The 27,290-nt window shown below is 40.7% G+C and overlaps 1 protein-coding gene across 1 annotated transcript; it reads left to right on the forward strand.

Moving 5' to 3' along the window:
* The first annotated feature begins 277 nt into the window (after nt 1-277).
* Nucleotides 278-27,224, forward strand: LOC138212863 (ras-specific guanine nucleotide-releasing factor 1-like). The gene is made up of 27 exons (XM_069173505.1): nt 278-864; nt 6,131-6,237; nt 7,894-8,041; nt 8,826-8,918; nt 9,026-9,279; nt 9,407-9,486; nt 10,248-10,441; nt 11,398-11,507; nt 11,721-11,839; nt 12,492-12,652; nt 13,075-13,138; nt 14,207-14,349; nt 14,673-14,755; nt 15,326-15,574; nt 18,547-18,920; nt 19,444-19,560; nt 21,231-21,401; nt 22,183-22,289; nt 22,378-22,490; nt 22,898-22,958; nt 23,093-23,199; nt 23,340-23,424; nt 23,531-23,728; nt 24,206-24,285; nt 24,442-24,559; nt 24,665-24,733; nt 25,340-27,224. Exons 1-27 carry the CDS (start codon nt 589-591, stop codon nt 25,430-25,432), a joined length of 3,774 nt encoding a protein of 1,257 aa, XP_069029606.1. The 5' UTR covers nt 278-588; the 3' UTR covers nt 25,433-27,224.
* The last annotated feature ends 66 nt before the right edge of the window (nt 27,225-27,290 follow it).

Below are 27,290 nucleotides of genomic sequence, written 5' to 3' on the forward strand. Positions count from 1 at the left end.
ATCCATAAGATAAAAGTGTTGCTGCAGGAGCTCATCTTCATCCCTCAGAGTTTCAAAGTTTCAGTTTTAGAGAGAGAGAGAGAGAGAAACCTGATCTGCTTCGGGATTCTCTACATGAAGAAGCTGCGTCTCCGTCTGTGCTTCTCCTCGGAGTTTCTGTCCAAGGTGCTGAATTCTGCTGCTCCGGAGACAGGTCACATGACTGCGCTTCCACCCTCTGAGAGAGCATCCCGCTCCTCGTGTGCGCGCGCGCGCTTGTGTAGGCTATGCACGCGGACACTTCAGTCCTCATCATGAGCGATTGGGCTCATGAGGAAGGCTTTTCTAAGACTGCGTCGGGGCTGCTGTAGTGGCCGAGGCTCGCAGCGTGGACAGATCAGTGCAATTGACTGCGTGACTGACTCTTTACGTGCATCCTGTCCTTCCTCTTCTTTTCCTCTGTTGCAAACATTAGTGTAGCAAGTGGTGATGGGCACCCAGGAGTGGGCTGCTGCCCACCAAGTCTGACTGTGTTTCGGAGGTGCTGAGAAGAAGAACATGTAAGAATCCGCAGGCATCCCCGCAGATCCTTTCGGATTCACAGCCAAAATGCAGAAAGGGATGAGACTCAATGATGGCCATATCACCTATCTGGCTCTTTTGGCGAAGAAGGATGGGACGAGGCGAGGTTGCCTGAGTAAGAAAAGCTCCGACAACACAAAATGGCATTCAAAGTGGTTCGCTTTGTTGCAGAATATGCTGTTTTATTTCGAAAACGACTCCAGCTCACGCCCCTCCGGACTGTACCTGTTGGAGGGATGTGTTTGTGACAGGGCACCGTCCCCGAAACCGTCCCTCTCAGCGAAGGAATGCTTAGAGAAGCAGGTAAGATATCTTATCTCACCGGGAGCTCCCTTAAGTCTGACCGACTGACACTGTCAAGGTAATCGGTCTCAGTGAGCGGACACGTTCGTCAACGCTGCGTGTTGTGCTTCTCCTTGTAACTCGCGTTCACCAGTTTCACTGGTTTAAAGCGACATGTATGAGCGCAGGTGTTCTGTACATGCTGCAAGATACATGTGATTATAACGCAAACAATTTCCTCGAGATGCTTTTGCATTATAGTTCACTTGACGTTCAGAGTTACGTAATGGCGTCATCCTGAATGATAGTCTCGATTCTGCACTAAAATAGCTTCACAGCCTGCCTCCGAGGTAACTCGTTAAATGCATGCAACACATTCACAGAGGCTTCAAGTTCACAGCATTAATGCAGTTATCTGGCCAAACTTTGCAAACTATTGTCCTCCTCTTTTTTTTTTTTTTTTTCACCGTTACAAGATTTGTTGCATCACATTTGTGCGTATTTTTAGAGATCTCGACGTTCAGGGAATGTTGCACATATACACCGAGTAAACTTAAACTGCTTCCAAACTTTGTAGGTTGCCATCTTGCGGAGGAGAGCTGCCCCTTCTCTGTCGTTTTGACGTATTGATTTAATTCCTTGTCTTGATATTAATAGCATCCTACCTTGGCAACTGTGTCTCCCCGGTTTATAGCGACTTGGTTCATTTGATAGCTGTCTCATTATCACGGGTTGTTAACGACAGCCATGAATGAAAACCAAACGATGTCCCAGGCATGCTTTTGTTTCTCAGTGCATCCACCATTCGTTTTAATTCCTCCAGCATCTACGGATTGTCATGAGAGCAAAACAATTTCCACAGTTTTAAATTTTTTTTTTTTTTTTTTTTTTTTTTAATGCCAGTAACACAGAAACGATCTCGGTGAAAGCATGCAGTTGTTGGCTCTAGTGAAATTGTTTATCGGGGTCAGGAAGACTGCTGGTGGAGGAACTAAATGTTGTGGCAGAAAAGCATTGAAGAGCCACAGAAGTGGTCAAGCCGCTGTGAGCTATGACTGCAGTCACCTTCTGAAATCTGCTCTGCCAGCTGCAGTCTCTTCTGCTTTCCCTGCAGCACAGGGGATAAAGAGCTGAAGTTATAAATTAAAGTGCTTGGTCAGTTTAATCTTTGGTTTTTTTTGGTTTTTTTACAAACATTTTGGGAAATCTGGATTTATAGCCCAGCTGACATGTTTGGCTTTTACTAGATTTCATATTTTTAAAACAAAACTTTCAAATTGATAGTTTTTACAAGTTAAAGAAAACGCAGTTTAATTTTGCAGACTTGTTTGTGTCCTGGAATTGGAGTGTTTTATCTATTTCTTTTGTTTTGTTTTTGTGTGCATTTAACAAAAGGCCCATTGCCATAATTGAAGTGTGGATGCTGGAGTTCGTGAATTTTATGTTAATCACAAGGCTACCAGGAGGCTCCTTGAAGTATTTTTCAGATCACAGATTGGAGAAAAAAAAACTAATATGGGAGCTAACATTACTCTGGAGTTGGACAATTGCTGCTACTTTTATAACTTCAGTGCAAGATTACGGTGCAGCTTGATGGATAAATTCACAATTATGGCACTTATACTCATAAATGTGTTTTAGATACACATGAATAAACAGCAAGGTCAGAAAAGCAACTACACCATACTGTTATTTCATAGAAGAACATCTTTATGTCTCAAGTCACCAAAATCATTAACCTCCACCTGAATATCAGAAATCAATCTGTACAAGTGATAATGAAACCATTACAGAGTTGTGTGATGTTTGGATTATATGCTACTGGTCTAAAATTGTACTTCTATCCACCCGCTATGAAAGTCTGTTGGACTATTTGGCTCCTCGCTGATATACAATGCCTGATTTTGTGTTAGCTTTTTGGATCACAATTCTTGATACTTTACCTTTTAATATTATAATTTTATATTTGCTCCCATGAATGTAAGTCAAAGATCTAAGACTTCTGGACACAAACAGTATATTTCTATCAAATTTAGTTCACAAATCTTTGTTAGTAAGCACTTTGCCTTTACCAAGCTAATCCATCCACCTGATAGGTGTGGCACAACAAGGTGCTGATTAAACGGCATAATTATTCTACAGGTGTTGCTTGGACTAGTCACATTAAAAGGCCAATATAAAATGTGCAGTTTCTTGAGTGTGCAGTACATTACATTACATTTCATTTAGCTGACGCTTTTATCCAAAGCGACTTACAATAAGTGCATTTCAACCATGAGGGTACAAAACCCAGAACAACAGGAATCAAGAAGTGTACATCCGTCTTACTGTGTAACCAGTATGAGAGATAGAGGAACTGGGTGTCGCTGTCCATGGTGCTGAAGTCTGCTCCTCAGTGTGCATCACAAAGCTTTAGTTTCATAAATTAACCAGACTGAAGTTACTTTGGCGGCAGATAAGAAAATTCTCATTCTGGTCATTTTTGGACGGTTATATGACAATTAGTGTTTCTTAGTTGCTTTCAGGGTGTAAACAACTCAACTTCACTGTTGAGCCTATTTCCTTACAACCTTGTCAGGACAAGAGGCCTGCTCTGTTCTGGGGATGAAATATGAACTGAATGACATCTATGATGACAGCTGTTCATGCAGACCGCTCCAGTGAATTTATTTCAACAATGAATTAAATGAATTTGAAAGCCTTCAATTAGCATAACACAGTCTTCTGCTCGACACGTGCCCCTTTACATAATACGTGTCAGTAATAAATTCTCTGTTTTGTGTCATTTGGGTGAATTTTTTTTGTGTGTATATTAAATTTGCACACATGGAATTTAAAAATGCATTTGCACGAGTACATATTCTTCATGTGTGCAAATTGCACATATTCTTCATGCGTGTGCATGTGCTGCATGTCATGTTCTTGCGTGCAAATTGCACATGTTCTGGTGTGCAATCAATCACGTCTATACGTGTCCACGTGTACATCTTGTGGGACTCATCTCATCATTTGTGCATGCCTTGGAAGTTTATATTTGCCTCCTTGCGTCCTCCTGCATACGCCAATGTCGATCTATAAAGCTGAGCAGCTCCACAGAAAAGGTGAAATGAGGACAGAAAGAATAATCAATGCTCCAGGTGTCTGAGGGCATACAGATTTCCTTTTCACTTTCCTCACTTTGGAAAAACAAAGACTGACACCCGAGTCAATGAGCAGACCGCAGAGGTCGTCGGAGGCAGTGCTACTGTACATTAAACCTGTTACATGTGGGTTCAGCAGGTTCCAGATTTTTGTCGAGCACGTTCGTGGTGCGTGTGCATGTACCGCATGTCACCGAGTGTGTGTCACAGCTGCGGGAGGAATGGCCAAGAGAGTACTGGATCTTATCTGTCTGTGACAGGGAGAGGGACAATGCAGCGAATAGATGCCAAGCCAACTGCCACCTTACAGGGCTACAGCGCTTTTTATAGCCCTCACTCCTCAAAAAGGCAAAAGATCTTTCTCTCCCTCCCTCTCCGTCTGTCTCTCCATTCTCATTGTATTCTTTGGAGTGTTCTACTTTTTAAATGTTCTTATTCCCCATTTAGAAGGCGAGCTACATTTAAGCCCACAGTTACTATGGCAACCCCTATTTGCATCTGAAAAAGTGCATTTTGAAGGGGCCAACAAAATGTGCAACATGCTTTGGCATTGTGCTCCATTTAGCAAGTACAGCAAATACGGCAAGAGGAGAAATGGGAGGTGGGTTGTCTTAGGTGGTGCTGTAGCTGTGTGTTCTCTTTTTAGTTTTTACTGGTTCATTTCATTTATACAGAGGGATTTTCAGTAGTCTACCATCAGGCTCCATGTGTGGTCACTTGGTTGAATTATAATTTTGAAATGTAGGTGACATAATAAACCCTTTTTATATAAGCAGCAGGACTGTGGCCAGTTTAAAGTAACTGTGATCATTTCTAACAATATCTGTGCCCAGAAATGAGGCATGAAAGGATAAACCAGAACAAGTGGGCCAATTGTTTGCACAGATTGAAATACAAGCTGTGGTCTCTTTAAGGATAATAATATCTGTGCCACACAGTAATAATATTCCAAATGTATTTCCATTTGTTTTGAAATGTGTCAGTGTGAGGGTTGATTCATTTTCTTACTTGATTATTAAAATTACAGTTCGGCATTAACGTTACACTTTGATTTTATTGAAAGTATATTAAGTTTTGCAATGAACTTATTACATTTACATATGTACATAACTTTTGTGTTTTGATGACATTGGCTTTATTTGTTAGTGGTCCCATAGACTATTAACAGACACAGATTATAAAGTTTCAGTAACTATATAAAAGTCTACCTGTTATTTTGATATACTGAATCAAAAAGGTTTTGAAGGAGATGAAATGACAGGTTTAGTATTTGTAAGCCACCTTTATTGTTATCATTACATAAGTGTAATCTTTTCTATTTTCAGGTGAAATTCATTTGTTTTTATTTATAGATTTTTAAACCAGGACTTACTACAGGCTACGTTGGCTCCCTTACCACCAGATACTGTATCTGTGGCAAAAAATGGAGTGACGTGAAGTTAAATATAGCTGCCTAAAAGGCTTGACACACCAGCTCACAGGATGCGAGAGATGGGAAGCACACTATTGACAAAGGCCCGTTCTGCTGCTCATCAGGAAATATGGAACATTACTCCCCTTCACAAATGATTTGCTCTTGGCATTTGGGAGGGATAAAAAAAATCCAATATATTGGATTTGTGGGAGTCTATTTGCAATGCATCAGTGTTATATAATTTGATGCGTTTCTACTACAAATAGGCTGTCTGTACTAGTGGGGTGATCACCACTGTTGATTTGAGGATTTTATCTTTATAAGCCCATTAGAAAACAATTCCCTATGCGTTTGCCATAATTGCCAAAGCTGAACCTTTAAGGCTGCAGGGTCACTGGAGATAATTGGTGAGAGGGTAAAAAGAAGTGAGGGCCCAGAAGTGTTTAGATGCAGCAAAATCACCGGAATAAAGCAAAACAAAACTAAAGAAAACATGGCGTCAGTCGAGAGGCATCCGCCAATTCAGAGGTGAGTTGCCAGGTTACAGGCAGAATGCACAGAGGCTTTATAATGAATCTCTCAAGACTTTCCCCTCAGGATCTCGCTCTTGTTTAGTGATGACTGTAGTGTGCGGTTGGACGAGGTTCTTTTACTTTAAAACACAATATGTCCTGATGATCTCATTGTGTGCTGAACAAATATTTGACTCCCCCTCTTTGCTTTTGTTTTCCAGTATTACTTCACTGTCACGTTCAATCATGACAATCAGAAGGCTTTGGAGCTGCGCACAGAGGACGTCAAGGACTGCGATGAGTGGGTGGCTGCCATCACACAGGCCAGGTAGCTCTCACACATGACCTCTCACCTACATGCACACACTCAGCTGAGGAGGTTCTGACGATGAAGATCCTGTTGAGAAGTGTGTGCGTGTAGCATCAATGAATTTAAATCAGGTGAAGGATAAGCGACCTCATCCATAAGGATACAGAATTACATACTTCAAATTATGATGTCATTAAAAACCCTCTTAAGCATACAATTGTTTAACGTGTAACTTATTTACAGAGCTGGGAATACAAGGTGTCCACACCACAACATGAAAATGGTCAATTCCAGGACTGTTCACTTATTTCAAAATGAAATGTGTATAGTGATCAGCATCCTAAAAAGAAACGACAGCCATGCTAGTGGCTGTGTGAAGTTATACAACGCTTTCTGAGCAAAATGCTGATGTCAACATGGCAACGTGTTCATGATGGAAATGTGAACATCCTGATGTTTAGGTATGATGTTTAGCATGTTAGCCTGCCATCATTTATAAAGAGGCAATAAACAAGAAATACAACAGAGGTATTTGGTTATGAAGCAAAATAAAAAATTTTTTTTACTGCCTTTGATAATATTTAGAATTGAATCAAGTTACAACTGTCCACCGTCCTTCTCTGTTGTAATCACTTCAGTTTCCTGCCAAAAATCCCACTGCCCATTGTATGGGTAAAAATGTATGCTTAAAGTTCAATTTAGCTCCAGTTACCTGAGAAAAAAGTTTGCTGTTGTGGCTCAGGACATTATTTCCAATGTGCCGCAAGCTTGCTCAAGATGGAGCACTGATTCCTTTGGGATTCCCTCCAGTGGATAATTGTGGGGATGCTTATTATCAGGCCTACTGTTTGAATTTTTTATTAATAATTACCGTGCAATGTTTCAATTAATAAGCCCTTCTTCAGGCACTTTTTTGGGGGGGAAAATGAAAACTATTATATAAATGAATTAATGATAATAATTATTGATTTATGGAGTCCTCGCATATAATGAGTGAAATGCCCCTTTAAAATTTGGGCCAAAAGAGGGTCATGGAAGCCAAGCGCTATCATCAATCTAAATGTCAGCAGTGTGCATTTGTATGGCAAAAGGTCAATTGATTGGACTCATTGAAGATTAAATTGATTAGTGCTTAGTCCAGGCAGCTGCAGTCTCTATACAGCTGCCCTGTAATATTGTAATGCGGAGCAATTAAAACCTGTATTTACATATTTGCATGTTGCTTGTTTTTAGAGGTTCCTGATGTCTTGGTGGATATGCTTTGAAGACTCTTATTTTTCTCGGCTCATTCTTTTTCAAGGTTAACAATCTGTATTGTTGAAAAAAAAAATTGTCATCAGGAATAATCCAGATTCAAATCAGTTTGAGGCCAGATTTTTACTGCCTGGAAGGAGTCGGCTGCACTGATTTTAACGCTCACATGGCACGCACATAACTGGTTAATGCACAGAATTACTGCTCATGCAGAAGCAGCTTTTACACACAGTGCGCTAAGCCTGCAAGTATTTAAAGAATTGGTTGCGTAAGTGCACTGCACTCTGTGTCGACGGAAGGTCTCTTGGTTCAAACATATGCTGATCAGAGGTCTGCTTCTGCTTTGATAAATCTATGGAGAGCCCGTGGAACATGCCTTAATGAGCTTCTTACAATGTCTGTGCGTGTGTGTCTGTATAGTTACAGGAACCTGGCTACAGAGCATGAGACCCTCATGCAGAAGTATCTTCATCTACTCCAAATAGTGGAGACGGAGAAAATGGTTGCCAAGCAACTTCGACAACAGATAGAGGATGGGGAAATCGAGATAGAGCGGCTAAAATCAGAGGTAACTGTCCTTATAATTTCACGCTAGTAATACCTGTGAATGTGTGTTTTGTCTTACTGTATGGTATGTAGTGCAGACAGGAGAGAGAAACAATGGGAGTAAAAATAGTCAGGCAGAGAGGATAAAGACAGAAAGTGGTCACAAGACAAAGGTCCCGACCCAGATACCAAACCACAATGCTGAGTTCACGGTGAGTGTCGTAACGTGCAGTCACCCCCCCCCCCCCCCACCCCCCCCCGAGATGTCATGGTTCGACACGCTAAAATACTGTTGAGTGTTTTGTATCCTAATTATTCAGTCTAAACTAGATCAAATGCATCTCTCTTTAATGTGCTAATGAATAACTTCAATTGAATGTTTTTAATATGCATGAATCAGCTTTTGTTGTTCATCATACTGCCGACTGAACCAGAGAAGGATCTGTGCACTCGTAATGGACTTTGGGTCGTTTTGTTTATTTCAAGTTTTTTTTTTATTCAGATGTTGTGTATATAATGGCACTAAATGTAACAGACCTGAATAAAATACAATAAGTGACATTTTGATGTGGCTGGTACCGTTTCTGTAAATATAAATTCTTTGAACCAGCTAATGGATGGCTCAAAGTTGGACAATAAACTACTTAAAAACACTCAATAGAACAGTATTAATAATACAAATATGCTTTGGAGTGAGAAAATATTAAATGATTAATATCACGATCAGGATTTTAGTTGTATACAGTGAAATTAATTCATTTTAGCCCACTGAGTCACTCCTGTATTCCTGTTGTGTTGAATTTCAGATCGCTGGACTGCTGAAGGACAATGAGAAGATCCAGTCAAATCCAGAGGTCCCGCCCAGTGATGATGACACAGAGATTAAGAAAATCAAAAAGGTGAGATCTGGCTGCTTTGGTGCTGCGCAGTTTTAAAGTGAGAATGCCCAAAACACTAATTAACCTGAATTAATGCAATATTTTTGTGCTAAATGTTTGCGTCACAGGTCCAGAGTTTCCTTCGAGGTTGGATTTGCCGCAGGAAGTGGAAAACCATCATCCAGGACTACATTCGTTCACCCCATGCTGAGAGCATGAGGAAGAGGAACCAGGTGGTGTTCAGCATGCTCGAAGCAGAGGCTGAATATGTGCAACAACTCCACATCTTGGTCAACAACTTCCTGCGGCCGCTCCGCATGGCCGCCAGCTCCAAGAAGCCCCCCATCACCCACGATGATGTCAGCAGCATCTTCCTTAACAGGTGGCTGGTGGTCGGACTAGTTGTGATAGTAGTGTGATTCAGGATGGTGGGCACTGCCAACAGTTATGAACAAGAGAAGGAGAAACAGTAGCTCATGACCTACATTTTGCTTATTTGTTTTTATTAGTGAGACCATCATGTTCCTCCACCAGATCTTCTACCAGGGCCTGAAGGCCAGGATAGCCAGCTGGCCGACACTGGTGCTGGGTAAGAGACACAGATATCGTCTGTCACCCACATAATTCAGGAGCAGCCCTGTTTTTTTTTTTTAATTTATTTGGACTCACATAGCAACTCCATTTTTCAGTCATTGACAGTTTTGCAAAGTGATCCCTCTTTTTAGCTATATACAGTAAAATAAGAACAAAATTAGAACACCGGGTGGTTTGATATTTAAGGAAAAAACAAAATATATAAGGAAATATATTTCCTTGAATTTGTTTTCTTGAAGCCTCTGGGAGAAAGTAATTCTTTCCATTACAAACATTTCATAAATAATATCATACCAATCTTCTATAGATGGAGGGTCCGGCTTGAGCCATTTCCTAGTAATAGTCTTTCTGGAAGCTGCACCGAATATACCAAATAGATATATTGTTTTAACATTTACAGACGAATGTAGAAGTCCAAAAAGGAGATCATTCCACTTAAAGGTGACATCTGACCCAAGTATAGTCACCAACTCTGTTTGGATTTTACACCAAAAAGTATTTACTTTTGTACAAGCCCAAAATAAATGGTAATGGTTGGCTTCCTGGGAACCACAATTTCCCCGGGAGCAGCCCTGTTTTCAATGTGATTTATTAAGGGTCACGTCACCTAAATCACATACCAAAAATATTACACTTCAGTTAATTTAATTAAATATATGTATTTTTTTACCTTTATTTATGGGTTATCTTTGTTAAATCTTTTCGTAGGAAATATCTTAATACTCATTACAATTGCTTCCTGTCTTTCCTTTCCAGCTGACCTGTTTGACATCCTGCTGCCCATGCTGAATATCTACCAAGAGTTTGTGAGGAACCACCAGTACAGCCTGCAGATCCTGGCCCACTGCAAACAGAACCGAGACTTTGACAAGCTGCTGAAGCAGTACGAGGCCAAGCCCGACTGTGAGGAGAGGACGCTGGAGACCTTCCTCACTTACCCCATGTTTCAAGTAAGATTCCAGGGTTGTGATGTGGATGCCTGATGTTATATCTCACAGTCCACATACAGGTTAATAAAGTTTTCTTTGGCCTGTAAAACATATACATATTTTTCAGCGCAAACTTGGAAACTGTGAAATCTTATTTTTTTTTCAATTCTCGAGCCATTATTGTGGCAGCAACTATTTTCTAAAATATATTCATTTACAAAAATGTTTTAACTTTACATAAGTAACCTGCAAAACAGCAACATTCATGTTGGTATCATAAAGCATTTGAGGCATAAATGTTTTCCTGTTTCTAACTATACCATAGTCAAACCAACCAAGTGTAATGTCTTAAAAATATTAATAAGGCTGCAGTAATGGCCCTGTAAGTTTGAAATCATAACCACCTAATTATAAATCATTAAAATAAATAATTTGTATGTTTTAAAGAATCGGACCATTGTGAGATCAATCTTAAAATATGCAACTTTTTTTTTTACCTGTGGATCATGCAAATGTACTGTTTGAGAATATAAATAAAAAAGCCTGAAAATGAGCATAATAAGTCTCCTTTGAACTCCAGTAATGAGGTGACACTCATGTTCAACACTCACCGAAAATGTGGACTGAGGTTTTCAAAGTTACATCACCAGCAGAACAAGAGACTCTTGCTTGAGGTGAAGGCATAGAAGAAATAGAGAAGTATGAAATGTTTTGTTTCCAGTGAAAGTGAATTATTAGCTTTCAGGTTAAAGAGAGAGTTGAAGTCATTATTAATTTAACACATTTTATGAACCTCAAAAATTATATTTCACCCTTTCAGGCAGACATGGGGCAGGCCTCATGACACACTAATTACCATGCCAAGCCCACGAGAGTGAAGCTTTAAATCTCTTGACTTTTTAAAGTTTAAAGTGTATTAAGTCATCAGGTAAACTTATTTCAGCGAGAGATAACAGCTCTGTCTCTTTCTCTCTCAGATCCCTCGTTACATCCTGACGTTACACGAGTTGCTGGCTCACACTCCGCATGAGCACGTGGAGAGAAACAGTTTGGACTACGCCAAGTCAAAACTGGAGGAACTTTCCAGGTAAACCGACTTTCTGTCAGTCAGTATATTGCACTGTACGTTACAACTCAAAGAAGCTTGATCGGGTCCAAAGCTTTGTAAGATTTAAGGAAGCAAAAAGATAAAGAAAGTCTGACATTAAATTACCTCCAGTAAACTGTATTTCTGTGAGTATTCCAAGTACACACACTTAAATTGAAACGTTTCTGAATTCACAAGTATTTGTTCTTTCAGAATCATGCATGATGAGGTGAGCGAGACGGAGAACATCCGGAAGAACCTTGCCATCGAGCGGATGATTGTGGAGGGTTGTGAAGTGCTGCTTGACACCAGCCAGACGTTCGTTAGACAAGGTAAAGAACGTTTGTGTCATTGTTAGATTACAACTCTGGCCCCGAAAATTCATGTTTACACTCATAACCTTTCAGTCAGTGAATAAAGGTGAATGACAATTGAGGGTCAATGGTTGATAATTCTTCTGTAGGCTGAAAGTGAATAAAATCATGTAATTGTGTTTACTGACACACAACTGCTGCATTTTACTATAACTACAAACAATACAAGTTTGGAAGTTTACTCACAAATTTACATTTGTCATTTAACTACACTTTTTCAGGTTTTTGAAAGTTAGATGAATTATCACGTGTGTGTGTGTGTGTGTGTGTGTGTGTGTGTGTGTGTGTGTGTGTGTGTGTGTGTGTGAAAAGCTGGCATTAATAGTATTACCATGGAACACAAACTGGTTTACGTTACATCTCTGGTGATTGCACTCAAAAATGTGTGGCGCTGTGACTTTTATGGTTCCATATATGTAGCATGCCCACCTTCAAATGGTTCCATGCCGTGGTATAACATTCAGTTAATAGACATTCAGTAGATGTCATACAAACATTGTTTTGAGCTGTCTGTCATTACTCCTGACTGACAACTGAGCGGGCTTCGTAAGTGTTTATTGTCCATCTGAAAGTTAAATTAGCTCGTGCATGCGTGTGCGCGACTCCACAGGTTCTTTGATCCAGGTGCCAATGACCGAGAAAGGGAAGATCACGAGAGGTCGGCTGGGCTCTCTGTCTCTGAAGAAGGAAGGCGAGAGACAGAGCTTTCTCTTCTCCAAGCATCTCATCATCTGCACCCGGGGCTCTGGAGGAAAACTACACATCACTAAGGTACAGTAGGACTGTAATTACAGTGTGCTGGTGCTTAAAAAAAGAACTGTAAAGTGTGTAAATCAGGTTTTCTCCTGTTATCGTTTCTCTAGTTAGTAAATCGAATGTTGATTTCAATCAAGTTTTGAGTTTGAAATTAGTTTCCATGAGTACAGGGTACATTTAGCACAGACTAGCCTACATCTGATAATTACCATTTAAAGGAGTAATTACAGTTATTGTATTATTGATCTTCAAAGATCAATAATTTGAAGAGAGAATAGATTGTTGAATTCATATAATCTTTGTATTTACATTTTGTAATCCCATCCTGAAATTTGATGACATATGAAAAATATTTTATCCAGGGTGGATGGGCTTGATGATGTTATGTATCTGAAGATGCTGCGTGTGACGTTGTGACCTTTTTAACCCCGTCACAGAATGGAGTGGTGTCTCTCATAGACTGCACCCTGATGGAGGAGCCAGAGGGGACAGATGATGAGTGTAAGTTACTCTGTAAAATATATTTGTTTTATTAATATAAACGTGAAGAAGTTGAAGAGTTTGCTGTATATATTAATATAGCTTCCAAGTGATATTATTTATATCGGCATCACTTTACAGAAATCAGATGTGCAGCTTCCTGCTCGCTGTAACAGTCAGTGAAATATCAAAACTGTACAAAGTCTGTTTCTACTTAAACAGAAATTTCATAGATATTAACAAAACCATTTCCACCTTTTTATCGTCACTCCCAAATTAACTGATGTTTCAGGAGTGTCAACAAGTGAGCATACACAATAAAAACAGTACATTAAAAACTGCAAATAACCTGTTGTACTGTTTTTTGATGAGTGAAGCTGTTTCTTTGAGCCACTTATTTGCAAAAACTGGACATTCCTATTCACATGAATCTCCAGAAAAGGCTGTGATTTTTAATTTTTTTTAAATTTATTTCTTAGAGTGTAGAGTCTTAATAAAGACATTGTTTCTTAATTCACCACTATTACATTTACAATGAAACAATGAAAGTCATATTTCTTGGTTGACGGATTATTGGTTGTACACGATTTAATGGAGGTAACCACAATGGATCATTGTGCATAATAGCGCTGTGGGTTCACCGTGCGCTTTTCAAATAAGAGTCTGCAGATCGAAAACACACATCTGCTGCTGCTTTTAGATGAATGTAGGGATTTAATCTTCTGAAGAAGAGGAGGGTTTTTACACAGCACGAAGGCCGTAGATGCTCTAAAGAATTAGTCATCTTTAGCTCATAACAAAAAGCTTTACAGACATTATTTAATCATGACATTTGTATTTTTGTTCATCTCAAAACTGGTTACACAATGTGTTGAAGTTTGCTCAATATTTGCAAGGACATCTGAAATATTCCAACTTCACTGCCTAAAACCGAGCTTTTGAATAATTCTTCTGCCTTGTTATTTGGTGGCAAATGCTTATGAATGTAAAATTCAATAAAACGTACAACAATACATTTCACACATTTTCATAATGTCTGTGTTTTGTATTTTCTGTTCAAATAAAGGTTGTTGAATTTGTGCTTTACAGCTAAAGGGGAGCGGAGTGGTCAGGACATAGAGCACCTGGACTTTAAAGTGATGGTTGAGCCCAAAGAGGGACAGCCCTACACCGTCATCCTGGTGGCTTCATCCCGACAGGAGAAGTCAGCGTGGACGAGCGACATCAGCCAGGTATGTCTCCCCACCTGCATTCAGTCATTTAAAGACTGAAGACAGAACATTTTTGTGGATGCGGTTTAAAACGGCCTCGGCCAAACTGTGTTGATCTACTTTTATTGATGGTTGTGGAGTCAAATGCAGGACGGCAATCGTGGAAAAAGATCAAACTTTTAATGTTTAACTTTACATATTACTGTAGCTCCACATTTGATCCGATACGTTTTGGGATAGAACGTAATAACTAATATGGATGAGAACAAGGATCCTCCTCGTTGTGCACTCGCTCACCGTCTTGCGTTGTTCACAGAGAGCCCTTTTCTCTGTCTGCCTTTCAGTGCATCGACAACATCCGCTGCAACGGTCTGATGATGAACGCCTTCGAGGAAAACAGTAAAGTCAGCGTGCCACAGATGATTAAGTGAGAGTCGGACACCACGTACATTACACGTGCACAAACAGATACTGGCACTGGCATCACATTAAAACATGACAAAAGCATGAAGAAAACATGAACAAAAGGTACACAAACTCACACACGCATGTACTTCTGTCCTTGTGAGGACCCTCGGGGATATGCATACATATCCCATAGGCTCTAATCTTAACCATGACGACTACATACCTTATCACAACCCTTACCCTATGTTAGCCCGTACACAAAGCCTTCACTCTCTGTGTCGACATTCACACGGCCACCACCATCTCTCTGACAAAATCCTTTCCTTCAATCCTTTACATGTTCCCGGGGCCCTGAATATTTGAACGGGCCCTTTCTAGCCTGAAGTTCATTCATTTACAGCCAATGGAGGCCATGCAAGTCATTCTGAAGTTGTATACATGGCTCAAATTTAGTCTTCTCTGATCAGCAGGGAAACAAACAGCAGTGTTAAGGCTCTAACCGCAGACCCACACATGACCAGTAATGTGTACTAACTGGCGCTAAATCCCTGTGCGTGACATTCCTGACCTCACATGAACTCCGACGCAGGTCCGACACCAGCTTGTACTGCGATGATGTCGACATTCGCTTCAGCAAGATGATGAACTCCTGCAAGGTGCTGCAGATCCGCTACGCCAGCGTGGAGCGCTTGTTGGAGAGGCTGACTGACTTGCGCTTCCTCTCCATCGACTTCTTGAACACCTTCCTCCACTCTTACCGCGTCTTCACCAGCGCTGATGTCGTGCTGGACAAGCTCATCACCATCTACAAGAAGCCCATCAGTGCCATCCCTGCACGGTGAGTCCGTTTATTTAGAGAGGTTAAGATACAGATTTTATGAGCTCCCTGGTCTGAACTTGTTTTATCTGTGCATCCTCACGTGTATGTGTGTATGAACTTAAATCATCAGTTTGATCCTTTGATTATGCCAAGATGCAATTTCCATACATATTGTTTTATTTCTTGGGAAAGTTCATAGCCCCCAAATGTAGTTCCTGAAATATGTCTTGAAACAAACATTTGGCTAAATGTGCTTGTTTACTTCTTTATTAAGGGCTAGATAAGAAGATACATGACAATCTGTTAAATATGAAGCCATGGGCAGGAGTTGGTTAGCTTAGCTTAGCATAAAGACTGGAGACAGAAGGGTGCAGCCGACCTGGCTCTGTCTGAAGGTAACAAGATAAACCTGCCAGCACTGCTAAGTCTCAGCATAATCAGATTGTTCTATCTTTGTTTATGTAATCCATGTGTTAAACTCAAGGTGTTCACAAGACTTCAGCAAGTAACTACACCTGTTATGGATTTAAAAAAACAAGCTGGCACATGTTTATTAGTGAGCTTTAGAGTAGCCACGCAGCCAGATTAACTGTTCACTGCTCCAAATCTTTATGCTAAGCTAATTTAACCAGCTGCTACAACTCATCTAACTCTTGACAAAAAGGTAAATGAGTGTACTTCTCAAAATGTCCAAACGTTCAACCATTGCTTTTGCTCTGACATGTATACGACCACAGACCGGTCAGTAGTTTGGGATATTTCTGTACTTTTTAAACCGATGTGACAGCGAACTACTTTTCAAGGCCAACTAAAACTAAAATGTGATCAAACCTGAACTGTTTTAGTCAAAGAAACTGCAGAATTATTTAATATATGAAGGACATTAGTCAATCGCAACCTCTTTCGTCAACCTCTTTCAAATTTCAAAAAAGAATACTTTGCTTACCTGAATCATTTAGTTAAAAGAACAGTGAATGATTTCTGCTGCTTGGAGTCTTTTAATTAAAACAATAACAAAAGACAGAGTTTGATGACGTCGTGAAGGAGTGTGAGATCAGGGAGATTTTGTTGTCTTTATTGATAAACAACCACTAACGCAAGTTGTTGCACCGTCGTTCATATAATAAATGTAGGTTACATCCTGTGATGGAGGTGAGGCTCATTGAATTAGAAGCGTATTAAACGCACCGTTACCTTGATTAAAATTATGGATTTAAACACTATTGGAAACATTTGGGATTATGTAAGCACACAAAGCAACAAAATGAATAACTTAGATTTGATTGTTTTTGGACATTTTGATGCAGGAAGTTACTTTAATTGTTTAAAGAGGAGACTGTGGCGGATGAGATGAAGTTCAAACTTGTGCCGTTTTGTTTGGTCTCTTTGGCATCTTTGATTAAGTTACTCATAAGCAAGTCCTTTTCTTGCATAATTTCATCTATCCTTTCACTGTCCCTGTTAGCACTTAAGTGTAGAGCTTTAGACAGCGGAGCTACGATGGTTTGTTACATTAAACTCATACAAGTAGCTCGCCGCCAGGTCGATCCCTGCAGCTTGTGACAACTGAAAAAGGAACAAAGTTTGAGATTTCCACACAATCTCTCCTGAGGATGCAGCAACAGTGCTGTAATGGTGCAGTGAAGAGGTGGGACTTCCCCGGTGTCTGAATTAGTCTTTGCTCTCACGTGGACTGTCTGTAAGCAGCCCATCATGCTATCATATCCCGTCCAGGTGAGAAGGGACCGGAGGGGAAGGCAGCGAGAGGTCACGCCAACACATCCTCTGTCCGCCATCACAGTTAATTGGGTCCTGTGTCCACCCACCTCTCCCTAACCCCTCCTCCTCTCTCTCATCCTTCTCTTTACCCTTTTCCCATTCTCTCACTTTTCTTTTTCTTTCCACAAGTCTGACCATCCCTCTCTCCGCTGCGCTGTCACCATGGCAACCCTTTACTCTGCTGCAGGACCCCACCCTCTCCTTCTCTCCCGTCTTCTCCCTCCCTCTCCCTCTCTCTCCCCTCCCTCTCCCTCTCTCCCCCCTCTCTCCCTCTCTCTCTCTCTCTCTCTCTCTCTCTCCCCCCTCTCTCCCTCTCTCTCTCTCTCTCTCCCTCTCTCTCTCTCTCTCTCTCTCTCTCCCTTTTCTCCCATCATCTGCAGCGGCTCTACTCTCGACTCCTCACTTTGCTTTTTGTGTTTTGTCTTTCTCATTTTCTTTTTGCATCCCCGCGTATACCTTCTCCCTTCCTCCTAGCCTCCCCCACTCCAGTCTTTCCTCCTCTCATCTCCTTACTTTTCTGTTTTGTGAGTTTAGGCGAGGAGACACAACATGGCTGCAGCTAACACCATACAGGGCTGGAGGCTTCCCATTCGCCCACTCCCAGCCAGCAGCCTTCACTGTGGTGGAATCCATATCCACTATGTTGCTCCTCTCTCGCCCCCTCCCTCTCTGTATCACTGTTTTCGCCCCTGCTTTTTTTTTTTTTTTTTTTTTTTGCACTGCACCTCTGTCTCCTTCTCCCACTTTCCCTCTCTGTCTCTATCTGGCTCCCCTTTTCTTTCTGTTTCTCTCTCCCCATGTCTCTGTGGGCCTCCCCTGGGCTGGTTGCTGTTGGCAGCACCCGTGCCTCCCACACTGTCACTTGACATGCTATTTATAGGCCTTCAGAGGGGGTGGCTCTCAGTGCAAGGAGGATGCTGTCTTAAACAATGTAGCTTAAATAAAAGAGGCAGGAGCTCCCAAAGAGCCCTGTGGTTAATGTGTTCCCTCTCTGCTTCTGTGTACGGACACCAAGTGCACCATGCACCCCCATTATCACCATTTCTCCCCTGTCTACTGTCTCCTGTTCAGACAGCAGGATGTTTTTCTTCTCTCAAAATTCAAAAAGAGTTGTCTACTAAGAGTTTAGTAGCGAAAGATGTTTGTCTTTCAGGTCATCTTTTTCACATGTGCCTCCTGTTTCTCCTCTCTTTCTCTCTCCTTGCCTGCAGCTCGCTGGAGCTTTTCTTTGCCAGCAGCCAGAACAACAAACTCCTCTACGGCGAGCCACCCACGTCGCCACGTGCCAGCCGCAAGTTCTCCTCCCCTCCTCCCCTCTCCATCACCAAGACCTCCTCTCCCAACCGCCGTCGCAAACTTTCTCTCAACATTCCCATCATCACGGGGGGCAAAGCCCTGGACCTGGCTGCGCTCAGCTGTTCTCCCAATGGCTATGCAAGCATGCACTCCACGATGTCTCCCTTCAGTAAGACCACCCTTGACATCAACAAGCTCTATGTGTCGAGCACCATGGCCAGCAAAATCCCCGACGAGGGAGAGCCCAAAGCCGAAGCCAAAGCTGAAGAGTCTGTCCTCAACAAACAAGGTCAGAGCCACTGTCCGAGGGATTTTACTCCATTTTAATGAGGCTGATGTGGTGACTGTGGTGGCACTTTTACAAGTTTCACTGCTCCACTGTAATGCCTCTATCATTTCCTGTGTATTCCATTAAGCTTTTGAAAATGCTATTGGTGTATATTTTGGGTAACAGATCTGAAAGGAAAAAAAAAATGGTTTTGTTTTGGGAGCCACAGAGTCTCAAGTGAGGAAGGTGGCTGTAAATGGGCAATTATGAGTTTATATTAGATTAAAAAAACCTCAATGATCTGGGTTTTTTTTGTTTTAAAAAAAAAATTCAGATCAAATTTTTCCTTTTTTTTTTTTGATAACGAGGCTGTATGATTCAACTGACCATAAAGATTTCACCATAATCACGCATGTTTCTTTCAGACTGAATTTGTTTCTTTTGTTTTCTCTCCCTTTCCAGTTACGTCCATCACAACATTCATGTCCTTACATTTCTTTCTTGTCTCCTTTTTTCTTGTCTGTGAAATACTCTCTCTGCCCAGATCTGTCGGTACGAGAGGAATGCAACGAAGACCCGAGTCAGAATGACGAGGCCGAAGCAGAAATGTCTCCTCCCAAGTCTCCGTCAACACCCAAGAACATCAAGTCAAAAAACTCTGGTACAGTATGACTCTGTCTCTCCTCTATTGTGTTTAGACCCTGTTTAAGCTCTTCTATGTTTGAAGCTTGTTCGGAACGTCTTGTGATTTACTTTTAAAAGCCAGCCCACCAGTTAAAAAGACAAATGAGTTGGCAGAAATATAAAAGCTGGGTAACTACATCAGCTCAGTGGTGGGTGCTACTGACATACACTGCTTGCCAGTGAAGAGTTCTGGCAATAAGAAATATGACATTGTTTATATGTTACATCCATTATGACCACTTCCATAAATAATTCCATTTAAACTCTCCGTTTTGTTCTCTTTGACGGTGCCTATGGTGATAAGTGTTAATTGTGGCTGTGTTTTTGAAATTCACCTCTCAGAGATTCAAACAGTGTCGCCTCTGTGACGTCAGTCAGCTCGCAATTAAAGAACGAACCTGTTGCCTTAGCTCCGTCTACCCTCTCTGGTGGAACAACCACTGCTGGGTGATGGAAAACACGTTACCACAGACACGTAGTTTGTTATATTGCAAATGCGATTATTGCTTTAACATTTACTCTTTGTGTAATCTGTGCAAAAACTGAGGTGTAAAAACGAAGTCAAGCTCATAATCCTTTAAACACAGTGTTGTTAAATGATGAACTTTTGAGGTGCACACTGGCAGGTTTTGTCCCTTTTGGACACAACAATTGTAGCTGTTTCCCCCTGTGAAGGTCTATTTCTCTTAAACAATTGAAACATTTAACTTTACACATTTCTTGGTGTCACAGACAAGGTGTACCTCTGATAAGAAACAATTCAAATCCTGTGAAAATGTTCAATCAGCTGTCGTTATTGCTCGACGTTCACAAACAACATTCATTTGGAATAATCAAACGGGTGGAAAATATCACATTTTGTTCCAAATCTAGATTTTTGCTTGATATCAAAAACAGCATAGTGTATTTTGTTAATAGTAATGGCTCCGGTCTAAATAAGATGAACACTGCACTGTCAGAATCTAAATGCGAGATAATTCATGGAGTTAAATAAATATAGCCACAGCAGACTTATAGGAAACTTTTTTCTTTCGAAAAACGACAAGCGTAGCTATAGCCAAATACGGTCTTGATAAAAAAACAAAACACCCACAGCCTCCTGGCCCTCCCCGTACTGCTCAGAGAGGGAGTATCCACCCCGTAGGTAGTCAGGCACAATTCATCCCCAGTGTGTTCTCTTCCCACGGTGCTGGATACAAGGGAAGCCAGTGCCTTGTGTGAGTAGGTGGAAGGAAACCTTGTACCTTAGCAACGATGTGCGTGTTCTTCTATACCGCCCCCGGCTGAACGGAGGAAGGGAGGGAGTGAAGGAGGGAGGCAGACACAGTGGAGTGTACACAGTCACTGCCACGAGCTGCAGGACACACTGTACTGACTCTGGTTTAGCTCTCTGTTGCCCTCCACTGGTCAACAACTTACTTTAATTATACACATGTGGTACTGTTTATGTACTTTACACAGGGAATCAAATCACCTAAAGTCACCTTCCACATTTCCCTTTCAGTCTAATCCTGTTAGAGGCTCAGGGCTGTACTTCTGGGTTCAGAAAATATTCTCAATTTACAGGAAGTGTCCTTTAAGCTTTTGATGGCAATAATTTACATTATTATGAGTTTAAATTTCTCTATTTTGTGTTTGTGCCTATAGAGTTTTCCCTGTTTTCCTTCAACAATGGCATGGTGGTGTCATCTTGCCGAGAGCTGGACAATAACCGCAGTGCCCTTTCTGCTGCCTCAGCCTTCGCCATCGCTACTGCTGGTGCCAATGAAGGCACGCCAACCAAGGAGAAGTACCGCCGTATGTCCCTTGCCAGCACAGGTCAGTCACACGAGGGGCTGCTCCCTGTGGTCACCATTAGGGAGGCTTTTGAGGACAACCTGGAAGTTCCCTGTGCCCTCTCAACTAGATATTGAGGAAGTAAAAATGATCTACTGTAACCTGGTTATAGAAAGAGTATCTAAAATATTTTGTTTGTAAGGAGTTTTGTTCTGGTTGGGTTATATAGCCACACACCCACGTAAAAGACATTTAGACCGTGACAGACATTGCCTGACATTATTGGTCCAAAACACAAGCAGTTTAGTGTTTAATGACCACCAGGGGGCACCAAACAAAATATACATCACAGCCTGTGTTCAAAGCGGATGTCTCAGTGATTTAACTTTCATTAACTGTTCCATGTTTACTTTTTGATGAAAAACAAATTGATACTTTTATCAGATTTTTTTTCCCCCATTTGTTCTTTCACTGATTAGGTTATTGGTGATTGTTGTTCCACATGTTGCAAAGCCATAACGAAAATGTAAAAACTATTTACTATTTGCTATTAGTTTCATTGTCTGTATCAGTTATACTTATATTGTATTGACCACTGTACAGCAAAAGCTGCACATATATTTCTGATAGAAATAGGATGGATATTTATCTGTCTTGATGACTTTTTGACCAGAAGTGAGTATGAAAATATTTCAATAAACTGCTTTTTTCTGTATGATACAATCAAAATGAGAAATTCTTAAGAAAATAAGCTATACCAGATCACACAGATTTGCGTTGTAGGAATTCGGTCTGAATGTGATTTTGTTGAACGTGGTTGCAGGTTTTCCCACAGACCAGAGGAATGGGGACAAAGAGTTTGTTATCAGAAGAGCTGCAACAAACAGAGTCCTGAATGTACTGCGTCACTGGGTCTCCAAACACTCACAGGTATCATTCACTGTCAGTTTTTCCTCATTGCAGGAGAGAAATTAGTCCTCTTTGGTGACACTATTGTTATTCATGTGTGGCTCCTCAGGACTTTGAGCTGAACACAGAGCTGAAGATGCGAGTAATTGGCTTCCTCGAGGAGGTGATGCATGACCCAGAGCTCTTGACACAGGAAAGAAAGGCAGCTGCCAACATTATCAGGTTGGTTTTCCCTTAACATCTCACATACATGTGCTGATGATGAAATGCACCAACACGGAGCCTGGCCTAATTTTACACACAATACATTTGGACGCTGGCAGTGAAGCAACAGTAAGGAGAATCTTTTCAACCTTTCTGCTGAGCAGCCATCCCTGAAGCGTTATCAGTTCCTCTGGGGAGCACAGACCAGACTTTCAAATAGGGACAAGATGGCAAAACTGGAAGGACCTGACAAACCTGCCATCTTACACTGTTTGTACTAAACATTATCAGACTGTGGAGCTGAAGCCACACCGAACAAAAAGGGAAATTAATACCCAGTGTGATGGGTCAAGTTTTTGTATCAAGTTCGTAGCGATTTTGGACAAAACTGTCAAATAACAGCCTTTATGTCTTCTTGTATGTAGGACTCTCACTCAGGAGGACCCTGGAGACAACCAGGTCACCCTTGAAGAGATCATACAGATGGTGAGAGAAAGATTATGAAAAGCCTTTTCAAAATAAAATAAAAAAAAAAAACATCTTCCTTCTTGAACTAACCGTACATCTAATGATTTCTGCTTTAATTGAGCTCATGCTTTTTGCCGTGTATCTGTTTTCAGGCCAAGGAGGACTGTAAGACCGAACCGTTTGAGAGTCACTCTGCTTTGGAGATAGCTGAGAAACTCACACTGCTGGACCACCTGGTCTTCAAAGTCATCCCATATGAGTGAGTATAAGCATACATGTGCACATGCACTCAGTCTGCAAGGTAAACATTGCAGGGCTTGAATGGGAGGCTGGAGGGAAGCACATGTTGATGTATTTATCATGTGACGTGCTGATTATGTATATATCATTTTTGTACAGGGAGTTTTTTGGTCAAGGCTGGATGAAGAACGACAAGAACGAGAGAACCCCATACATAATGAAAACAACCAAGCATTTCAACGATGTATGTGTTTTTATTCTGGTCTTGTAACTGATGGATGGATGGATTTGGATAGATGGACAGACATCATTATTATCACCATGTATTTATTATGTATTTCTTTTTGCAGATCAGCAACAGGATTGCCACAGAGATCCTCCACTGGGACGATGTCATGTTGCGGGTGGGGGTGATCGAGAAGTGGGTGGCGGTGGCTGACATCTGTCGCTGCCTCCACAACTACAACGCTGTGCTGGAGATTACTTCCTCTCTCAACCGCAGCTCCATCTTCCGCCTCAAGAAGACATGGCTCAAAGTCTCCAAGCAGGTATCTGACATGTTCCCTCAAAAATCAGAAATAACTCGCCAATTAGTGATTTTTAGAGATTCCACGTGGTCAAGTTTTTTAAAAAAAATTTTTTTATTGTGGAACAAAGACCGTTTGTTTCCAGCGTTATTGCTAAACTAGGCTAATGATATTCTGCCTCATGCTTCATACTGAATGTACAGATGAGAGTGGTATCAATCTTATCACCTCAACGCCTGGCAAGAAAACAATTATGTGTTATTTCAAGAGTGTCTAACTTTTCTAGAGTGCACCTCGGACTTTAATTTGGTTTTGAACTTTTATCAAAAATGAACTTGGACTTGTTATAATTGGAACAAAATGAATGAAAGACAACCTGCTCAGAAGGGCTGGTAATGGTACAACATTGTCCTCCATTCATAAAATGGTAGTAAACAAGAGATTTTGTTACATTTCTTGGCGCTGGTGATAACAGTCCTGCCCTGATTCATTTTTTAGACAAAGACTGTGATTGACAAGTTACAGAAGCTGGTGTCATCAGAGGGACGATTCAAAAACCTGAGAGAGGCACTAAAGAAGTAAGTGTGCTTGTGTTTCACTGTCCTGTAAGGTGCTCACACACACTGGTGGGGGAGTTAAGTATATTCCCCTTTGTGTTTATTGACGTTTTTGTTTATTTCTCCGTGTGCATCTGTACAACTTCTGTCTCTCGCCAACCTGCTTGGTGTCCTCAGCTGTGACCCTCCCTGCGTCCCCTACCTGGGAATGTACCTGACTGACTTGGCCTTCATCGAGGAGGGAACGCCCAACTACACTGAGGACAACCTGGTCAACTTCTCTAAGATGAGAATGGTAAAGAACATCAGTGTGATGATGTACATATAGTACGTTACATGCACTACCTTATACCTTATACTGTATATTGTTTCTACACGGTTGAATTTCATTTCTCTCCAGATATCTCACATCATCAGAGAGATACGGCAATTTCAGCAAACGGCCTACAAGATTGATTATCAACCAAAGGTGAGATTACTTTTTATCTGTATTCTTATTTTGTGTATTTATTTAGTACATTTCCAGGAGCCTACAGACTTTGTTTTCTTGTATGGATGTGACTAATATTTCTATGATAGTTACTGACACTAGGCTGTATTGTTTGGTGTGAATAAATACTTTCATTGGTGCTCAACATTTGCCAATATCTCAGTTTGAGGTTTCAAAATCGGTGACACTATTGTCAGTCTTATATAAGGCTACACTGTGATGTTCTACCCACTACATTTCTGGGTATTTTATACTATAAATATTTGCATCATTTCCAGTTTGCATCCTTTAATTGCTTTGTCATATTGGTGAAGAGTTTTGTCTTGCAGTCAATGGAAAAAGGAGAATGGAAAGCTGCATACTCATAAGTCTGATTCTTTCTTACCAACTCCTAAAATTCGACAAACAAGCTCCTCCTCTGTGAACCAAATCCAATGCTTATAAAGACACGACAGATCAAAAATGTAACATTTTTGAATATTAAGTGCAGGTTTGCATGCTCTCATTCAACATATTCATAAAAAAGTTGGAGCCTAAAAGCACAGAAATCATGAACAATCTGCTTCGTCTGTTCTCTTGCTTCAGGTGGCAAAGTACTTGCTCGACTGCAGTGCAGCGTTGGATGAGGAGAGTCTGTATGAAGCATCTCTGAGAATCGAGCCCAAAATTTCATCATGAAGAGGATCTTCCCCAGTCAACCCTCATATGGAGTGTACAGAAACAGTATATCAAAATGTACATTTACTATTATTTGTATTAGACACAGTAGGCTGTGACCCTCTATTATATGCTCCCCAATGGACTCGTTGTGTATAATCGCTATTAGAGACTGAGTAGAAGCCCAGAGAGGTTTTATTTCTATAGTTACAGAGTATTTGTTATTTATCGTCTTAAAAACCATTTTATGATGATGTTACTTTACACCACAGAATAAACAGACAGGACAGTATACAGATTTGATATTTAGTCACATCCGAATGGGAATGTGCAGTTAAAGAAAAAAAAAGGCTCTCGTTCATGAGATGGTCACATTGGACACATGATGATCAACTCCCACTTTTCTGCTCAGATCTAAAGTCAAGAAAGAACTCCATGTTGGCAGTAACCTTTAAAAAAACATCCCCATATAAATTATCCTCTTTGCGCTGAAGTGTTGATCATAAAAGTAAAAAAACCACACAAAAAACCACAAGTATTTTATGATCCACTTGCTGCACTCATTCAAAGTTATAATCCTTAGGATTTCAGACCTGGTTGATTTAAATTCAGCCTGACTCCACCGCCAACAATAAAAACTATGAAACAGAGAGAAATGTCCAGAATGTGAATATACTGATGACAGATTATTAATAGTATCAAACATTTGGTTTAATTTCATGTAAATCTTCAGGATTCAAACTGAAAAGTTTTCAAATTTAGACAAGTTTTAAAAACATTTCCTCTCAGCAGAGTAGATGGAGGTGAAAAGTGGGACTGCTGTAGTGGCTGAGGTTGAATCATGTGCTCTGATGTTTTATGTAGCCACTGAATGATAAAGAGCTGTTGGTAAATTGGAGTTAAACTGACACACCTGCACGTTTGTGATGGAGCTGGGACACAGTTTATTTTTCAGTTTGGAGAGATGGGTTTTTATGCTTTGCTTGTCATCTCCTTACTCCCCTGGTGGGCGACATGATGTATATACAGTATAAGCACCAGGCAATGTATGTAGCAGATGTAACCAATATTGAGCCACTTCAGGAAGTTAAATTCCCAGCTTATCCACTCAGACAGTGAGAGTATAGTTTTTATGGTTAATCCTCTTTGGCCAGTGCATTATGGTTTTGCCTTAATCATGAAATGGATTATATACCACAAAAGTATGTAAACTATTTTGTTCTACGATTTGCCAATGAAGCAGAAATATTTGCTGTGTACAATATTGTGTACAGGCAGTCTAATGCATTTCCTAACGTGCAATGTGTTCAAAACATATCCCTCGAAATGTGTTATCCTTATGATCGTTCAACTCTGTAATAACTTTTCTGTGTATGATACTTTAAAACAAATGTTGACAACAACTTATAAGTGTAACACATTCTGTATCCTGTCTATTCCGATGTGTTAGCAGGAATTCTACAGTAGTAATATTGTGCTTATTCTTGGAATATTTATATGTATTTTTTACAGGCTTTGGATAGAAAAACACCTAAAGCTTAAGTGGCAGGCATGTACCACTTTCACGTGTTCAAATCAGATCTATATCTAGAACAGTATCTGTACTGTATTTAAACCCCAACCCTTGCACATGAATCTTTACCCTCCTAACAGGCACATCTGATGTTTGCAGTGAGCAATACCCAGTGGTATGAGAATTATCTTTCAGTCTATTTCAACAGCTTGAGTAGTATTTCCAGTTTTGTATAAAAGTGTATTCTTTCCTGATTACCTCTTGTTAATAAACCTATTCTTTCTCAGGGGGAGAAGTGTCTCCGAGGCTGCTGCGTTTGTTTTACACTGCCAGCTGAACTCGGTGTAGAGGAGAACGGGGTAGGTT

Source organism: Embiotoca jacksoni, unplaced genomic scaffold, assembly GCF_022577435.1.
Source record: "Embiotoca jacksoni isolate LCO1_2020_lvr unplaced genomic scaffold, fEmbJac1.0.p SCAF_6, whole genome shotgun sequence".
Lineage (NCBI taxonomy): Eukaryota > Metazoa > Chordata > Actinopteri > Embiotocidae > Embiotoca > Embiotoca jacksoni.

What these genes read in the sequence shown, in the direction of transcription:
- LOC138212863 (XM_069173505.1), top strand. Translation starts at nt 589, where the DNA reads ATGCAGAAAGGGATGAGACTCAATGATGGCCATATCACCTATCTGGCT. An exon ending in CTGGCCGACACTGGTGCTGG is followed by an intron (nt 9,487 to 10,247) that starts GTAAGAGACACA and finishes TTTCCTTTCCAG; the next exon opens with CTGACCTGTTTGACATCCTG. An exon ending in GAAAACTACACATCACTAAG is followed by an intron (nt 12,653 to 13,074) that starts GTACAGTAGGAC and finishes ACCCCGTCACAG; the next exon opens with AATGGAGTGGTGTCTCTCAT.